General features: G+C 42.0%; 2 protein-coding genes across 3 annotated transcripts; both read right to left on the bottom strand.

Annotated features, from left to right (window-relative positions):
- Window positions 1-671: 671 nt before the first annotated feature.
- Window positions 672-6988, bottom strand: LOC110492415 (haloacid dehalogenase-like hydrolase domain-containing 5). The gene is made up of 8 exons (XM_021566714.3): window positions 6435-6988; window positions 4985-5188; window positions 4540-4652; window positions 3722-3815; window positions 3594-3627; window positions 3302-3476; window positions 2881-3069; window positions 672-2347 (listed from the first exon to the last, which is right to left on the bottom strand). Exons 1-8 carry the CDS (start codon window positions 6552-6554, stop codon window positions 1948-1950), a joined length of 1329 nt encoding a protein of 442 aa, XP_021422389.2. The 5' UTR covers window positions 6555-6988; the 3' UTR covers window positions 672-1947.
- A 593-nt stretch (window positions 6989-7581) lies between these two features.
- LOC110492416 (CCHC-type zinc finger nucleic acid binding protein) lies at window positions 7582-11192 on the bottom strand. 2 transcript variants are annotated; one of them, XM_021566715.3, is made up of 5 exons: window positions 11125-11192; window positions 9967-10089; window positions 9510-9575; window positions 8984-9182; window positions 7582-8591 (listed from the first exon to the last, which is right to left on the bottom strand). In XM_021566715.3, exons 2-5 carry the CDS (start codon window positions 10085-10087, stop codon window positions 8474-8476), a joined length of 504 nt encoding a protein of 167 aa, XP_021422390.1. In that variant the 5' UTR covers window positions 10088-10089; window positions 11125-11192; the 3' UTR covers window positions 7582-8473. The 2 variants fall into 2 exon arrangements, with proteins under 2 accessions (XP_021422390.1, XP_021422391.1); XM_021566716.3 differs by having other exon boundaries at window positions 11130-11192.
- Between the last annotated feature and the right edge of the window lie 969 nt (window positions 11193-12161).

The following is a 12161-nucleotide window of genomic DNA, read 5'->3' as shown; positions in this document are numbered from 1 at the left end:
AAAATGTACCCACATCACTATTATGTAAATAGATTTCCCTACCGGCCAAACCCTCCCTAACCCGGACGACGCTAGGCCAATTGTGCGTCGCCCCACGGACCTCCCGGTCGCGGCCGGTTACGACAGAACCTGGGCACAAACCCAAAGTCTCTGGTGGCGCAGCTGGCGCTGCAGTACAGCGCCCTTAACCACTGCGCCACCCGGGAGGCCGACATCGCGTCATTTTTGACCAATCGAAGCTCACTATAGCTTCCAGCCCCTACTGGATTGGCTGTTGATACCTAGCACAACCCATCTTGCTTGCTAGCACCCACATGAGGGTGAAGCTTTTTTTATTTATTTGACCTTTATTTAACTAGGCAAGTCAGTTAAGAACAGATTCTTATTTACAAGGACAGCCTACACCGGCCAAACCCGGACAACACTCGGCTAATTGTGCGCCGCCCTATGGGACTTCCAATTACGGCCGGTTGTGATACAGCCTGGATTCGAACCAGGGTGTCTGTAGTGACGCCTCAAGCACTGAGATGCAATGCCTTATACAGCTGTGCAATTCGGGAGACATTTAGGTGTTGTACAATTTGCAAATATTGTTAACACTAGATAAGTGAGAATATTTATTTCTGAAACTGAAGATGTGTGCATGAGGACAGTAAAGAAAACCGGTAGGATATATGACAAGAAGATAAGCATGTTTTATTTTCTATGGAGTCGTTTGTTTTCATGTTAACAAACCCATGCTATATCATCAGCACTGAAGAACAGGTAGCCAGCTTTTTTTCTTTTTTTAAGGCTACGCTACTTTCATATCTTATAAAATATGTAACGTATCAACTGAAATTCATGGTTAATACACCTATGATAAAATAGCTTCTCTTCTATTCCTATATTTTATATAAATATAAGTGGCTAGATACAGTCTTTGCATCTGTGGTCAAAGTTTAAACGCATACGACAAATGGTACATTTACAACAAAGGGCAGGTTTACTAGCTCGGCAAGATATGGTAACATTAAATGAGAATGAATCGTTTTGTTCTGTGCAAATACAGGTTACATGGTTTACATTGCTAGAAATAATGTAGACAGCACAGTTGAAGGACGGCATTGCACCCTAAATATCAAATAGGTATTCTTACAGTACAGGGCCCGGTTTCCCAAAAGCATCTTAAGGCTAAATTAATATTAGAACCATCTATGGTTCTAACGATAAAATTGCCTTAATATGCTTTTGGGAAACCGGGCTAAGTACAGTATAATGCATTCAATCTACCTTACTGAAATGCATGCATAGACGTAACAGACAAAACATATGGTAGACAGTGATATGGCCAGTTTGAGAAGGAATTGAAAACATATGAATTACATAGAATTCATACAAATATTTATAACTTATTGTAGTCATTAAGATACATAAGACCACTTAAATCAAATTAACAATTTGAAAGATTGTCATAATCTTTGTACATAATCACAACTAAGAAAATACTTATTCATAATACTATTAAATAAGGCTTTCAATAAAAACAATTGCCATTACTTAAAAGCGGGTAATTGTGCAGAACTTAAATCGTTTTAAGCCCACTATAGAACAATACAACAAAATGAATAACAGTTAAATCTCACTACAGTACTTTACACCGTTATGAGTTTGAATATGACCTATTAAGTTCCTTCAATGCACTGCCAAGTTGTAAACACTGTCCAATGTAACTCAGTAAGTGGTGTTTCCCAGTTAAGACTAATCTGGTCCATCGTATCATACAAAACAAATCTGCACAACACTGGATATTGATCAGGTCTGCTCTGTATCAATTTTTAGGAACCCCCTCCTTTTTAACCCAGAACCATAGAATTTGAATATAATCAATTCTAATTCTATGGCCGGCACAGGCAAACCTGAGACCTCTACTAAGGAGGTCTCCATGACGACACCAATCTGAAAACATTACTGAGGCACAAACTTCTCCTGCTCAAAGATGAGCTCCACGGCGTCAGCCACGTCCTGCACGATGTGCCCGGGCTCTACCAACGCCGGGTCGAAGCGGAAGTCGCGATGCCCGTGAAACACAGTCTCCTTGCTGCACTTGTTGGCATAAGTGGGCACCTCCGTGTGGGGGTTGTACACCCCAGTGCACACCAGGATGGATTTGCAGGAGGTGGCGGAGGGGGGTGCCAGCTCGCTCTCCCAGGCGTTCTCTACGTGGTCATTGTCCTGGGGAAGGGCTGCACTAGAGCCAGTGCCAGTGGCCATCTTGGCGACAGCTTTGGAGTTCTTCCTCCTGTTCCTCTCCTTCAGGTAACAACTGTAGAGGTTGGCCCCATAGATGTCAGTCATCAGGTTATCCCTGAGGGAGTAGAGAGGCAAAGGAAAGGAAATCAAGGAGAAGAATCAGGTAGTACAGAAATGACATCCCACATCATGGACATCAGCACATCCAGGTGCAGAATCTTAATTTGACCAGTATTGTCGCATCAATATAATCCTGTAACAACAAGATTTGAACATTCACATTTTTCCACCAATGTAATGTTTAATCTGTGGTTAGGCTATAATTAGGCTATATGAAAAGTGCAATACTGTTAATATAACTGTAGTGCGGGTTTCAGTGAATGTATCTCAAAGCTCATCTGCATTTCCTGCGGTGCAGGAAAATTCTCAGCCACAACAGTGATTAAATTAAGAGCCCACACTTATAACAACTACTTTAGCTTCAAGGTGAAATCTAGCTGTGCTTTGAATCCCAAAAAAACAAACAAGTAATTATAATGATATGTTATCATTATGCAATTACCCATGTTTTACCTAGTAGTATATTTGTTCACGTAAAATAAATGGCCACCATTTTTGCTGTCAACAGTGAGATGACAGGGGTCTTACCCAATAGCATAGAGGGAGGTGATGGGCTGTGTCCAGTTTCTCTCCACAGCCTGGCCTCTGATGAGGTACTCAGCAAAGTGGTAGGTCAGTTCACTGGGCTTCCCCATCAGAGCTTTGTACTTCACCTCTTTACCCGTTATCTTCTTGTAGATGTTCTCCAGGCACACCAGGAATGTCCCATGACCAAACCTGGAGTTGAGATCATATAAAGAAGCAAACATGTAATGAAAACATGATCCATTAAACTAATCAAACTCATTGAACCGTTTTCTTGAAGGCCAGACTTCAATGAGCTTAGTCCCGTTTTGCATCCAGGACATTAATAGATTCTATGGTGAAAAAAACAAATGTCTTTCTTCCTATTCATATCTGCCTGCCTTTTCACCACATTTCAATAACAGCTCTGATTCACTGTGGTTACCGTGGAGACTGGGCCTCAGCCATCCACATGAGATCCATGTTGCAGGCCAGCAGGGGGAGGTGGGGAAGCTTTTGGGTCTGGTGGGCTCCGCTCAGGTTCCCATTGGTCAGAAGGATATCAATTATCAGCTGGAGGTTGGTCTCCCATCGGATGGGCTCCCCAAACAGAATAACAGCTGGACCGGGAAGAGAAAAGATGTGGAATATGATGGATATGATATACAATTGTGATTACGGTGACAGTTCAACAACAAGATCAATCAGAAGAAGAGAATCCATTTACAAGCCCTCACCTTCTACTGTGGGAAGGTTGGCAATAGGACTGGACTGAAAAGAAAATAAGAAATGGAAGGTGCTTAGGAAAGCCTCTGAAATATAGCCTGTCTATGGTTCTTGATGTATACATCGGCTCGAGTCTCACCGGCAGTTTGGGCCGTCTGTTGTGGTCCACCATGTCCAGCAGAGGAAAGGATTCTCTCAACATGTCGATACTGACCACATTCTGGAAGCCCAAGCTTATAATTTTAAGGATTACACCACCAATGTATAGCATGGTCATTATAATCTGTCATGTTTTACCTGTCATTGTGCTTATCTCCACCCCCTCCAGGTGTCGCCCATCTTCCCCACTTATCCCCTGGGTATTTATACCTATGTTTTCTGCCTGTGCCAGTTTGTCTTGTTTGTTCAAGTCAACCAGAGTTCTCTCAGCTCCTGTTTTTCCCCAGTCTCTCTTTTTCTCGTCCTCCTGGTTTTGACCCTTGCCTGTCCTGACTCTGAGCCCGCCTGCCTGACCACTCTGCCTGCCCCTGACTCTGAGCCCGCCTGCCTGACCACTCTACCTGCCTTGACCTTTTGTTTGTCTGCCCCTGTTGTTGCAATAAACATTGTAACTTCAACACAGTCTGCACTTGGGTATGATATACCTGATATAATCAGCTTGTTAATTCATTTCTAGGTCATTTTTATTTTTTATTTACCTAGGCAAGTCAGTTAAGAACAAATTCTTATTTACAATGACGGTCTAGGAACAGTGTTAACAGGTTAGCAGCCTTGTTCAGGGGCAGAATGACAGATTTTTACCTTGTCAGCTCGGGGATTTGATCTAGCAACCTTTCGGTTACTGGTCCAAAGCTCTAACCACTAGGCTACCTGCCACCCCGATATTCTCTTATCAAGCTAAGTCAAGTAGATGCTTTGATAATGTCTGACAGTACATATTGAATTTCAAAAGGATACTTTTTGGCAATATCCAGGACGGGCCCTTGTCCTGACACCAGAACACACTTGTCATGGTATTTCTTGAACATCCTCAGTGGACTGTGTGACATCATCACCTGGTCCATGGTGATCTGGTAACAAAAACACCAGTCAGATAGGCTGAGCCAGACCTACAGCAAGCAATATCTTCAAGAGGACCTAATTGGTTTGATTTTCTGTGCAACGAGACACACATACAGTTGAATTTCATGTCAAAAGGCTGTGTATAATGCAGGTCATTGTCTACCTCTGCTGGTCCTAATATTTAGCCATCATATGGCTGAGAACTCGTTTAAAGTCAAAAGACAATGCACCACATTAACATGTACAGCATGAGTGGCTAACTGCCCACACAGGGACTAGAATTAAAGTATGTCTTAATCATTACAGATTGTGTGGCAGAAGAGAGCTGTGAGACACTTACAGGCACTCCCAGGATGTGCGAGAGCTGGTCTGCTTTCATCTGCCGCATACAATTCCCTGCGTTGGTGACAAAAACAACTGGTACCACAAATTGTCCCTGGGAGTTGACCAGTTTTTGGAAGGCCTTTTTTGCAGCAGGGATGGGTATCTTTCCCCGGACAAGCACGCCATCGATGTCAAACAGCAGGCCAAAGCATGGCTGTGGCTGGGATAGGAAGAGAGAATGATTCATATGCCACATTCTAGATCGCTACATTATGACACAAAACTGTAATGTTGACATCATGCATCATTAGAAATATTCCACTCAACAATATAAGACCCATCCCCAAAGCATGGGTCTGAGTTGACACACAAGACAGGATGCAGGACCATGCGTGTGGTTCTGTTTTAAATATGAATCTAGACTAGTAATGATTTAGTTTCTGTATGTTACAACACACAACTATTTCCAGGGTGTTGCTCAACAATCTTAACCTCATACGACCATCCTGAAGTCCCGTAAGTTTACAATCTGTTTCGCTATTGGTGTGGATCAGGCTACAAGTCTGGCCTCTAGGTAGATGTGGAAGGAAATGTGAATTGTGGAGGCAGCTCACATAAAGAGAAAGTAAACATAATATGTGATGTGAGGGTAGAAATTCATAGGCCCTGTGATTATTGGGACTTTCCTCTTATCAAAGCCACTTTACTGACAGGCCCAATATGCCATATGGATACATATGCACCTCTGAGGCCTATTATTTAGAGAGAGAAAAAACCCTGATGTATTCAATTCATTGTAGCCAACATTACAGAAGGAGCTAATGATATGGGATTGTGATGGAACTGCAATCTCTTTTCCTATTCAAATGGCCCCTACCCACATTTAAACAAAACAACGTGGGGGATGCAGAATTGACTGCTAAGAACAGTGCAACTGTGTGATTAAAGGCAGAAGAGCCCCCCTGTGAATGACACAGCAAAATGCAACATCAGAGGCTAAAGCATCACCATTATAGGCAAAAAAATAGCCTAGGCTACTATAGGCCTATCGATTCAAGATCGCGATTTGGCATAAACAAATGAGACGATGTTTTGGCATATTATGGAAAATCTGATGTTTTTTTACTGCCCATGTTACAATTCAAATGTGCATGTGTCTATATTTTGTCAATCGTAGGTTTAATTCTCCAGAAAAAAAATACGATAGGTTGTGGGTGTCTTTATTAATTTGTTTGTTTCAAGAAAATACTTGAGCGATAACATTCGGAGACATAAAAATGTGCCAGTTTGGATTTTGAAAACTGATTGGGAAAAAACATTTGGGGACCCAAAGCGCCCATCCCCAAAAATACCAGTGCAATTCTACATTCTTTGGTATTCCTATTACAAGGAAACATTGGCTACAATGTATCAGCTGACAGTGCAGAATTCATTTGGAAGCAACAGCTTTGCAGTTCGATTCGTACCTTGCTAACAGACACGATTCCGCTAAACCCGCACTCAGAACCGGCAAAGCCAGCTCTTCGCCTGACTTGTCGGTTACACAGGGCGCTCAGAGCTCGGTAAAACGGCAGGAGTCCCCTCATCTCCGCCTACTTTCACCGGCGACCGAAAAATAATGAAGCACCAAATAAAAAAGCCGGCTTGGACTGAGCTTGTTTTCTTCTGACTTTTTTCTATGCACGGCGAAATGACGACATATGAGGACTTCCTTTTAGTGCTTTCAATACAACTGGGAACACCGGAAAAAAACGAGGTCAAATCATGACGTCAGTCGTGTTCAGGTCGGAGCTCTTGAAAGATGCTCGCGTTTCCGAACTTCCAAATTCCGAGTTGGATTATCGTTCGAAACGATTATTTCGAGTCGGTGCTTGTTTTTTCTCCACGACGTCAGTTGTCTTGACCGCACGGAAGTCGGAGATTTGAGTTTTTTTGAACGCGGCATTTTATTACGCACTGTTGAAAATCGTAAACAGCAGCAGAACTAGACTGCGGCCCCAGCTGCCATTTTGAACATCAGGTGGAGCAATAGAAATGCAGGGGAAACAGCAGCAAGGATACTGGCCATTTTAGAAGTATAGATTGGTGCAGTGCAGTAGACAAAATTCCTCAAAGTAATACATATTAATTGACTTAATCCATGTTTTCAATTGATTTATTTCCATTTTCTGAGACCAAATAAGGGCCAAACTGACTGCAAAATCGACAACCGGAGAGCTGAAGCACAAGTGGGTCTTTATATATAGGTTGGCTAAATTTACACTGCAAGTGCCACCCAAGGGTAATTTGACATGGAAATCTGAGCTATGGGTTAGAGATAACAGGAGGATTCCCTATGGAGTTTGCCACAACCTGTTCTATATTCTCTCTGGGAAGAAAAGTCTGCCTAGTCCTGTACTATAACGGTTGACAATGTGGGGCCACCCACAATCAATGAGTTTGTCAATTTGGAAAGAAAATGTTACATGACAGTTCTAGGGCAGGGTTTAAGTTGTTCTACAAACTCAGAACTGCTGACCAATACAGAATATATACACACAACTACATTCAAGAAAGCAATACAAGACCTAGAAGAAATAAGCATTGAAATAAATGCAATCACAAGAACCTTCCTCCCCGTGCTCCTCCTGCTTTATTGATAGTTTAAAATTACATTTCTATGTTCTACGACTTCAGATGCGTTTTCCTTCCGACTTAAAAACTGAGTACAAGCAAATTAGATTTTTTTTTACAGTAGTCTAAGTGATATTGTACAAAAATAACATTTGATTTCTGTGAAAACATTCTCCATTCCGAAATAACTGCTAATTCTGATGATCTGACAACTGTTTTTGTTGCTAATTGTTCCTCCAAGGTAAACATTCCCAAAATAATTTTTTGGGGAAACACCTACCATGGTCTATTTACTGATACTCCTTTAAATTGTAAACAGATTTCTTTTTATAAAAGAACAGAAGATTCTTTAAATTCTTCCAAAATGTAATGGCATTTATCGATATAACATGCAGTTTGTTATCGCCCGGCACTTAGCTGCTTGTTGGGCCCAGATGCAAACAGCTCATATGTGTGAACTGTTTCCCATGTCATACTCTCTTGGCCAACTCATGTTATCCCACTAAAACAAACCAAAAATAACCATACATGGAAGTTCAGGTTTCTTTTTACTCCCTTCTTACTGAGACTCGCTTTCCACAAGCCCAGAGGTCCTCTCTATCCCATATATTTAGTCCCATTCATTCATCTCTGTTCACCAGTGGCTTGGAAAGGGGGATTCTTTAACAAAGCATTATACATAACACCGCTACCAAACTAAACAAACATTTTTTGTATTGAATGCAGAAAGATTTTTTTTCCCACCCCTTTCTTCATATTACATGTTGAGAGGCTCACTGGCCCGGGACTAGCCTCTGTCAGCCAACCTTTGGCCAGTGAAGAGGATTCAGAGAAAAATAATACAACCAACCATCAATCAGAAAAAAATAGGAGGGGCAACAAAGGGCACTGATTATGCGGTGGCTTCGATGGTGCACTCTTTCGCCAGGTGGCCGGTGTTGCCGCATTTGTAGCAGTTCACCTCACTGGCTTTGCTGCACTGCACAGCAACATGGCCAATCTCGCCACACCTGGAGAGAGGAGAGAAAACATTAGGATTTCAGTTGACCAAGCATAAGAGGTATCATTTACATGGCTTTGGCGGAGACGGGAACTAATCTGCAAACAAAAAGCGGAAGGACCATAAACACAGCACAAACATACATATATCTTGATACACTGCATAACTACTGGAAAGCCTTTAAGACTACAGTAAACCCATTTATGTCCCCAAAAGAAGGGGGTACCAGAGGCTGCATGTCACCCTCGAGAAGACTTGTCGAAACACGTTGTGCGTTTGTGCTTTCAGCAGTTGTTAGTCAAGTTTGCTCTGTACATGGAAACATGCAAGTATGAGTCGTTACCATGTGTATTAATTATTTTATTTTTTTACAAAAAATATTTTTACTAAGTGGCCACTCACCTGTAACATTTGACTTTATCGCAGAGTTTCTGGATGTGACCAAAGCCACCGCAGGAATAGCACTTCTGCTCGTTGGCATGGTCACAGTCACGGGCCACGTGGCCAGCCTTGCCACAGCTGTAGCAGCACTGCTCCCTCTCCTTTTTGGGCTCCTTGCAGTCCCGGGAAATATGGCCACTCCTGTGGCAGTTGTAGCAGGCTGACGAGAAAGAAAAAGTTATTACAAGATTTGTTCTTTAAATTAAAAGTGTAACATGGCATTTTGTCAGAACTACTTCAAAGCAATTAACGGCATTGCTATCATGTAATAAACATTCCAAAATACCACGTGCCCCCAGATCCTGAATAACAGTAGGACCTAGTACATAGTGACAGTCACAAGAAGGCTGCAACTATTGCTCACTGTAAAGCTGAACAAGTCCATATTGGAATGACAAGTTTAACGTTAAGAAAACTGGGAGTTGGGTTGACATAAAACCATTGGCATGTACTTAGCATTCAATAAAGGAAAGAAAAGTATTCTCACCATCCTCAGTCTGTTCACAGTCCCTGGCAATGTGACCTTGCTCTCCACAGCGATAGCAGAACAGATCTAGAAGAAGAAAGGTGACCGAGGTTTACTATATTCTCATCCGTGAAGAAAACTGACTACTAACTCGGAGGAACATGTATCGTTCTGCTGCTATGTCAGCTAAGTTCACATTGAACTATGCAATTGTGAACTAAACCAACAGAATCACGTAATAGATTGTGACTAAGACAACCATGCGTTGTCATTTTGATATCCCAGTGGCAACAAAGTGATAGGACTACGTGAAAACCCCGAAAGCAACCAACAGTGAGGTTATTCCCCATAGGAGAAGGCCTTTGTGCTCAGCAAACTTAAGGCAGCTGCTGATAATCGTTCATAGATCTCAGCTTGACAAGCCAGTCTCACACATGGTGTAGAATGTGTGAGGTGTCCCAAAAACCAAGAAAAGTACCCTTTCCTCTTCCTCTGCCCCTGCCGCGGCCACGCCCCCCACTTCCAGCTTCAGGACAGTTCTTGATCCAATGCCCAGGACGGCCACATCGAAAGCACTCACTGCTGCTGCTCATCTCCATATCTGCAAAGAAAACAGAAAATACATATATAATGTATGTCACTGGATGTAGGTTAAACGTTGGGTGGTAAAAAATACAATTGTGCACGCCTGTGCAGAAACGTAGTTTAACGTTGATTTATTGTCATCACAATTGAGGCTGAAATGACTTGGAAACAACGTTGATTCAACCAGTTTATGCCCAGTAGATGGGATCAAGCTAGCTCGTGGCTACTATTTTAAAATGTAAAAAATAATGATCCGTATGCCACCTGAAATAAGCTACATTTCGTGGTTGTTTGGCCATGTCTACCCCTGCTTGAGCAAGCTGACATGCGGGCATTAACTATGAAAGGGCCTAACACGTTATCCTACAACGCTAGCGTAGATAGTTAGCCAACTAGCTAGCAACGTCGGTAGCTAATGAAACACATGTCACGTCTGGCCAATTGATTAACGTTAGCAATGCTAGCTACCTAGCAAACCCAAACCTGATTAACTGCAAAATAAGGCTTATACTCCCTGACAATTTGATCTACCGATGTACTTTCTATACAGATCCATTAAAAATGTAGTTATCCTCCGTAAAAACATGACCAGTGCAAAAGGCTTTCTGGCCTTGTCACGTTGAGATTGCATTTTGCTACAGCTAGAAACTGCTGCAAACACCACCTCTTGAATGTGGCATTGCTAGGCCGCGCAGCAGCCATTCAACGTTCTAAAAATTGCAGTTATCAAGCACATTCACAAATACTTCGTTTCAATAGTATATTGCTAGACACATTAATCGGTCATATTTTAACGCGGAAAAATTATAATTTAATAGGGCTAATTTCCCGCGCATAACGAAAAAGTCGAAGTAGCAGTTAGGCCACGGACCCAATAACGTTAGAAAAGGCTAATGCTACCCGTTAGCTAACATCAGCGAGCCATTATCGCCATGAAAACACATGATTTCGGATATTTATTTTATGGCGCCTCTAAGTTTGACACTTTAACTAAGATCGAACATATTACAAATACTCCGATATTCTCTAATAAAATGTTTTTATTACTCACCTTACCTAGCTACGAGATTCTCTGCTGTTTACGCCTCCTCTCTCCGTTGCGCCACATGCGGTGTGAACACGAGTTTCTAGTGATCATTCACACTATCCAGTCAAAGCTAACGCAGCACTTGGGCATGGTCTTTTTCCAGGACCAATAGCAAACGAGCGCACTTGGACACCTCCTCCATGGATTGGCAAATCACTGAATAAGACAGCAATTATGTCCCGCCTCCCAAGTTTCTAGTTCCTGCTGTCTGCTGTCAAATCAAAGGTGATCTCATGTTATGATGTTTCATTTGCCATATATTACACGTATAATTGCTAGAATTATAGCCTAATACAATCATGTAGCCTAAGAACGTATCACTCCTCTATGGATATATTCTAATAGCTTTCCACCTCCAAATATCACATTAAAAGAGCTGCATGTAGGCTAAAATGCATATTATGTATCAGTGTTGACTGACACCAATCTTCTCGTGGGCATGCAGGTAATCAATCAAATGCAATTTTTGGTATTCAGTATTGAGCATAGCCAATGACCTTGGATCATTTTGATATAAGGTAAAAGGGTCTATAAAGTGTAAGAATAATAGTGTATGGGATAAATGGATGCAAACGGACTCATCCCGTTCCACACAGAGGTTGCATCATAGATAGGTTATTTGAACACAGTGCTGGTCAGTGAGAAAGACATTACACTGAATCTTGGAGGCTAAGCATTTCAGCTCATTCTCTGAGTGCATGGTCAGATCAATAAGTGGGAAAGATGCAATAATCCATATCTTAAGGTGGCCTGCACAGTCATGAACGTGGAAGGGATAGGCTGATTTCACTAGGGTGATGTGGGATATTGAAACCCTCAATACATTGTTTTTCAAAACTATAGATTCTCTAAATTGGGTTTCATAATTTTGGTTTAGTGAGTACCAGTGACTGGACACTTTCCCCCAAAATAATGGTTTTCTGTTTTCCTCCCAACACTGCAGCTGACGTTGCACTGGGATGGATGATTAGACTGCATCCTAATGGGATACCTTAAGATCG

Source organism: Oncorhynchus mykiss, chromosome 16 (genome assembly GCF_057628025.1).
Source record: "Oncorhynchus mykiss isolate SJ-2025 chromosome 16, ASM5762802v1, whole genome shotgun sequence".
In the NCBI taxonomy this organism is placed as follows: domain Eukaryota; kingdom Metazoa; phylum Chordata; class Actinopteri; order Salmoniformes; family Salmonidae; genus Oncorhynchus; species Oncorhynchus mykiss.
This window is presented reverse-complemented; position numbering and strand designations above follow the sequence as displayed.

What these genes read in the sequence shown, in the direction of transcription:
- LOC110492416 (XM_021566715.3), bottom strand. Translation starts at nt 10,087, where the DNA reads ATGGAGATGAGCAGCAGCAGTGAGTGCTTTCGATGTGGCCGTCCTGGG. An exon ending in CTGTGAACAGACTGAGGATG is followed by an intron (nt 9,183 to 9,509) that starts GTGAGAATACTT and finishes CTTTCTCGTCAG; the next exon opens with CCTGCTACAACTGCCACAGG. An exon ending in GATAAAGTCAAATGTTACAG is followed by an intron (nt 8,592 to 8,983) that starts GTGAGTGGCCAC and finishes TCCTCTCTCCAG; the next exon opens with GTGTGGCGAGATTGGCCATG.
- LOC110492415 (XM_021566714.3), bottom strand. Translation starts at nt 6,554, where the DNA reads ATGAGGGGACTCCTGCCGTTTTACCGAGCTCTGAGCGCCCTGTGTAAC. An exon ending in CAACCTTCCCACAGTAGAAG is followed by an intron (nt 3,477 to 3,593) that starts GTGAGGGCTTGT and finishes TTCCCGGTCCAG; the next exon opens with CTGTTATTCTGTTTGGGGAG. An exon ending in ACCTCCCTCTATGCTATTGG is followed by an intron (nt 2,348 to 2,880) that starts GTAAGACCCCTG and finishes CTACTCCCTCAG; the next exon opens with GGATAACCTGATGACTGACA.